We start from the raw sequence: 6000 nt of genomic DNA on the forward strand, positions 1-6000 counted from the left end.
GTTTCCTCACCTCATCCATCACCTATAAAGTAGTATTTGTAATCCTTGTCTCATCAGACTTTTACAAATATTAAAAGAGATAAGATAGTATTTGTGATTAACACACAGTAAGCCCACAGTAAATCTTAATTCCAATTCCTCTTCCTTTATTCTCATCCTTATTCTTAGTATCTCTCTTCAGATATTTTGGGTTTGAAATCCTTGTTTTCCTTGGTATTTTCTAAAAGCCTCTGCACTTCGTGAATGTCAGTGTTTTCATTCTTTTTCAGTAAGGTGCTGTCCCTTTGTACTGCTTTGGATAGAATCTCCCCCTACCTTATTGTCAAATATTCTTTTAAACTCTGAACTCCTAGGAGAGTTCCCTATGCAACCTCACAGGTGTGACAATAACTGCCCTTTTCTTCCCCATCAGGTCCATTTATGATTGTACTATTAACATTTTATTTTTGACAGTCTCCCATCATTCTGGAGCTGTCATTCATTTTATTGCTCCAGCAATAAAATAGAACCAAGTGTTTTCATTAACTTTATGAAATTTATATCCTGAAAGTTGTAGAAATGGTCTTTAAAGTTTTTTGATCATCTGCACCTATGAATAAAAACACTTTATGTATGTCTTCCCCAAGTATACCAACATTTATCTTTTGTTGTTGTTGTTGTTGTTGAGACGGAGTCTCCCTCTGTCACCCAGGCTGGAGTGTAGTGGTGTGATCTCGGCTCACTGCAAGCTCCGCCTGCTGGGTTCACGCCATTCTCCTGCCTCAGCCTCCCAAGTAACTGGGACTACACGTGCCCACCACCATGCCTGGCTACTTTTTAAATATTTTTTTAGTAGAGACGGGGTTTCACCATGTTAGCCAGGATGGTTTTGATCTCCTGACCTCATGATCCGCCCACCTTGGCCTCCCAAAGTGCTGGGATTACAGGTGTGAGCCACCGTGCCCAGCCCAATACTCTTTTAATTATGTGCATGTACTACAGTAATAATAATAGAAAGCCCAGAACTAAATAGTTTCTCTCTAACTACACACATACACACACACGCACACACACACACACACACACACGTGTATACAGACATGCTATATATACCTATCCACATATATATATACACACATACATAGACAGATCTATGTGTACATATGCATATATAGAAACTCATATATTATATATTTTGTAAGACATACAAAAATAGATATCAAAGGATGCATTGAAAAATAAATATAGGCTGATTTTTGGATCTAGCTCAGCCACTTGTAGAGAAATATTTTGAAACATTATTTAAAATTTTTGGATCCCTGTGAAGGCCTGCTGTACCCAGATTTGCCAAGGGATTTGGTTTGGAGAGTTTGATGAGCTTTATAGTTTATAAACCTAGAAGAAATGCTGATCAAAGAATTAAAGCATAGGAAGCGTCACTGCAATCATTGCTATTTCTAATGGTCATTGTTAAACTGTTTTACCTTGGACATCACATAAAATAAAACCTCTCCATAGTTATATATGTGGTCATCTGCATCAGAAGGAATTATGGAAGAAACTATTGTGCATTACTCAGCACAGTGAAGTAATAGAATGTGCTAGTGCAGCTTTAGATGACATTTTTTTGTTCTACAATGTTACTCATATTCTTCTAGCTCTGACCCATATGCCTATCACATGGCTGGTATTTAACTCACTAATGTTGCACCATATTAGTTAAAATATGATTAGAGTCTTATTGAATCTAACCATAATGATAATAGATTCTTTCAGCTATTATATTTTCTTCTATTTTTTTCTCTGTGTACTTACAGATGTAAATGTTTAACAAAATGATGCTTAAGTATTGCTTCATATATTCCTTCTTTTATTTGACATAAGCAAGTATCTATCCTATGTCATAATTATTGAAAATGTAGTTTTCAATGGCATTATACGAATATATAGCACTATTTAATAATTTCCCATTGTTGAATATTCATATTTTTATAATGTATTATTACTTATAATGATAAACACTGAATTTTTGACAGAAATACTGCCAGCAGGGTCACATTTCCTTTGAAAGCTGAAAGGAAGAAGCTGCCCTTTGCTTTTCAGCTTCTTATGGTGCCTTGCAGTCCCTGGGATTCCTTGGAGCTGCATGGCTCCAGTCTCTGCTTCTGTCTTCACATGGCTGTCTTTCCTGCATGTATCTCTGTGTCCTCTCTTCTTCTTATGTGGACAGCCATGGAATTTAGAATCTCTTCAAATTCAGTATGGCCTCTTGTGAACTTGGTTACAGGTGCAAAACCCTATTTCCAAACAAGGTAACATTCATAGCTACTGGTAGTTAGACCTTGCGCATATGTTTTGGAAGGACACAATTCAGTCCATCATAACTACGAAAAAATTTTTAATAGTTCAGCATTTTCTTCCACACTCCAATGTGTCATCCCACGTTCTCTCTGGGGGAAAACTCAACCCCTTTGAAGAACACTGGTCTAGAGTCCATGCCTGCAGAGGCTTTCATTTCTTTATGTATCAGTGACTCCTCGGTGACTTGGGTAATTTTTTCCCAGCTTCCTGCCACGTATTTCTCCATCCCATTATTTTTTGATGGTCAGAACTAAGCCTATCCCACTATTTCATCTTCTGTTTTCTGTAAGAGGAAATTATCATGAATTACCATACTCTCTGGAAAGACATGTTCTGCATATGTTGTTCCCAAGTTTCCAATTTATTCTTGGATATTGCAAAAGAAATGCTGGTATACAAAGCGATGGTTTTGTATTCAATCCTTGAACTAAGATATGTTCCCACTTAACCCACCTGCTCTGTCTCTATACAGTTTAAAATAACTAAGTGTGGCAAGGAACTAGGGTTTTAAAAATGCACATTTTCAAATAACTGGTTCAAAAGAACTAATAGTTATGAAAAGTTCTGTAGACACAGTTTTACATTATTCATTATTGGTTGCTTTAGAAACATTCCATAAACATTACACTTTAATTGTTGAGTTTGGGGTTGACCTTCTGGGTATCTTGATTAGCATGACACTGCTATTAAAGTGTATTATTTTCCTGAAATTTTAAATAAGACACATTCTCCTTGGTCAGGTGAATCACTATAAAATCAGTGAACCTGACTATTCTTTCACTGCACCCCCAATCTCCCCCGCCACACACTAAAGGGCTTTAACCACAAATCTCAGCTTTTCACTGCCCAGACTGACCCCAGACTGCTCCCTCTTTTTCCTTCCATCAGAGAAGATAGGATTTTGATAGTGTGCAAAGAGGAGTGGGTTGTAAAAAGTGAGTGTGAAGTAGCTACATTATCGTACATCCTATTCTGAAAAAAAAAAGCCTTGCCGAAGACCCCATAACAAAAAATCTATTGATTATTCATCCCAACCACAACAAGAACCATGCAGTTCCTGTGACTAACCTGGTTCATATGTGCGTCCATAAATACACACATCCACTCATACGTCAGAGTACTCAATTCCTACTTGGAGTTCTACTTTAATTACTTCAGACATTGTTAAGATGTCTTTCATTTGGCAAAAAGGGTAGGTATGTCTCTCCCTGACTTATTTACCAGGCTGATATCTCAGTCTTTCTATGATTCCAGCAAGGTTTGAACCTCTTCTAAGGAGCTCATTGTCACAATATCTAGTTCCCCTTGAATCTACCTTCAGGTATCAAAAATGTAGTGAAGTATTGGATGTAGTTATCATAGAAGAAAAATTTTAAAACAATGTTCTGAGCCAATTAGCTGAGTTAAAAAAGGATCAAAGGATATAGTCTTGATTTTTAAACATGTTGTAGCTATGTTTTCCTTCTAGTTTGCCTGGTCCCAATAAAATCAAGAACTTGAGTTACTGGTTTTACAGGATATGACATTATATTTAAGGCTATTCAGGCTTCTACTGGCAATGACAGTGTGGAAGTGCGAATAGAGGACTTTATATCACTCATTAATTTCTGAAATTTAAAAAAGATGCTTAATAAAGGAAATTAAAAATCCACAATATTTTAACACCAAATATTTAAATATTAAGGATTTGGAAGGTGTGATAACATTAGCACTTTCACATTGGGCATGGTGACTCACACCTGTAGTCCCAATGTTTTGGGGAACCTAGGCAAGAAGATTGCTTGAGGCCAGGAGTTCAAAACCAGCCTGGGCAACATGGGTAGCTATTGGGCAGGTGAGGCGGGAAGATCATGTGATCCCAGGAGTTTGAGACTGCAGTGAGCTGTGATCATGCCACTGCACTCCAGCCTCTGCAAGAGTGACAGCTGTCTCTTAAAAAAAATGGCACTTACATGCTTTGTAGGTGAGGAAGTAATTTGGTACCCTTTCTGGAAGATATTTTAGCAATTAGTTTTGGGAATTATAAATACATTAATATGCTTTAGCCTTGTGAGTCAACCTCTAATTTATTCCAGTAAATAATTGTAGGTAGGACATAAAGATATATTGCAAGAATGTCCTTTACCACATTTCTGTAAAGAATTCAGTGTTTGTTATTATAAGTAATAATATATTATAAAAATATAAATATTCAGCAATGGGAAATTATTAAATAGAGCTATAAATTCATATAATTCATATGAATTATGTAATTCATATGATTGAAAAATACATTTTCAAGAATTATATAGGATAAACGCTTATGTCAAATAAAAGAAGAAATATATAAAGCAGTACTTAAGCATCATTTTATTAAACATTTACATCTATAAGTATACAGAGAGAAAAATAGAAGGAAAATATACTAGCTGAAAGAATCTATTATTACAGATTATTTTCCTTATATTTTCTCTATTTTTCAATTTTTTCTACAGTGAATATGTAACATTTTTATAATCAGCAGAAATATATGTATTATTAAGAATGACTAATAAAATCCTACAAACATAACTCCTTCAGATTAGTCACCAAGAATGTTATTTATTCTCAACAGCCAATTCCTCTCACTGTAATTGCATGAGCCTTCATCTGAGGCCTCTTAAAATCAATCACATCTGTTTGCTGTTAGGCTGTTTTACATCAGTTTGAAATTTTAGCTCACCCAGTCCTTCCATGATTGAGATTGTTTTGGAACTTCAATGATGACATATAAAGCATCTCTGTTACTTAAAGCCATTTTCTGTCATTGATGTTGATAAAGCTTCTCTACTCCACCCCTTCCCAAAAATGTGCTTTGATCAACCAGAAGTACCATTACCTTTGTAATTTTTAGATCAAGAAATTATAGCTATCAAATTCTTCTAATGAATAAACAAGACTTTGAATTGCCTCTACAAATATTAATGGCTTCCAAATAAATGCACATGTACATATATAAGATGCCAAACACCTACTCTCAAAACCCTTATGAAGTAGGCATATATGAAAGATGCCTTATATGTACATGAGTAGCTAACCAGTCTTGTGAGATGTGGTTTTCTCTGTAATGCAGACAGAGCTATGACATTCAGATCGTGGCGCTGGTGAACCAAACAGGCTTCAGATCTGAGAACATCCTTGACTTAAAGAATCCTTTCTTTAGGTAAGAAATCTTCCCATGCATTTTACACCTACGTTTATAAAATCTTAATCACTCCATGACCAGGTAAAGAGGAACAGAATAACTCTATCTTTCCTAAGAGGAAAAGAAAGTATATACTAGTTCTCTTCCTCTCTGAGGAGACTTGGCGCCTGTATGGAGTTGAATGTTTTATGATCCCTTAAACAGAATTCAATACATAACAATCTGATACTGAAACAAAGTCACTAGAGAGTCCTACAAAGTGAGCTATAATGTCCTCCAGTTCCAAGTGAGTTCAGTCCTCCAGCTGAGCTATAATGAGCTGTGTGACCTCAGGCAAAGCAAGTTTCTTTCCCTGGCATTTGGTTTTCTCATCTGTAAAATGTGGGATTCAAAGATAGTCTGACTTTCATTCACTTTATGTAGCAGTTATTTCAATACACCTAAAACATGAATTCGTTTAAGTTACATTTTTTTTGAGACTCATTGGATGTGTAGCT

The 6000-nt window shown here is 35.8% G+C and overlaps 1 protein-coding gene across 1 annotated transcript in view; it reads left to right on the plus strand.

Annotated features, from left to right (window-relative positions):
• LOC126937308 (histone-arginine methyltransferase CARM1-like) overlaps window positions 1-5525 on the plus strand; it is a 203088-nt gene extending 197563 nt beyond the window's left edge. Inside the window, 1 exon segment of the mRNA XM_050760708.1 lies at window positions 5432-5525. Coding sequence (XP_050616665.1) covers window positions 5432-5525 — 94 coding nt within the window.
• Window positions 5526-6000: the final 475 nt, after the last annotated feature.

Source organism: Macaca thibetana, chromosome 15 (genome assembly GCF_024542745.1).
Source record: "Macaca thibetana thibetana isolate TM-01 chromosome 15, ASM2454274v1, whole genome shotgun sequence".
NCBI lineage: Eukaryota > Metazoa > Chordata > Mammalia > Primates > Cercopithecidae > Macaca > Macaca thibetana.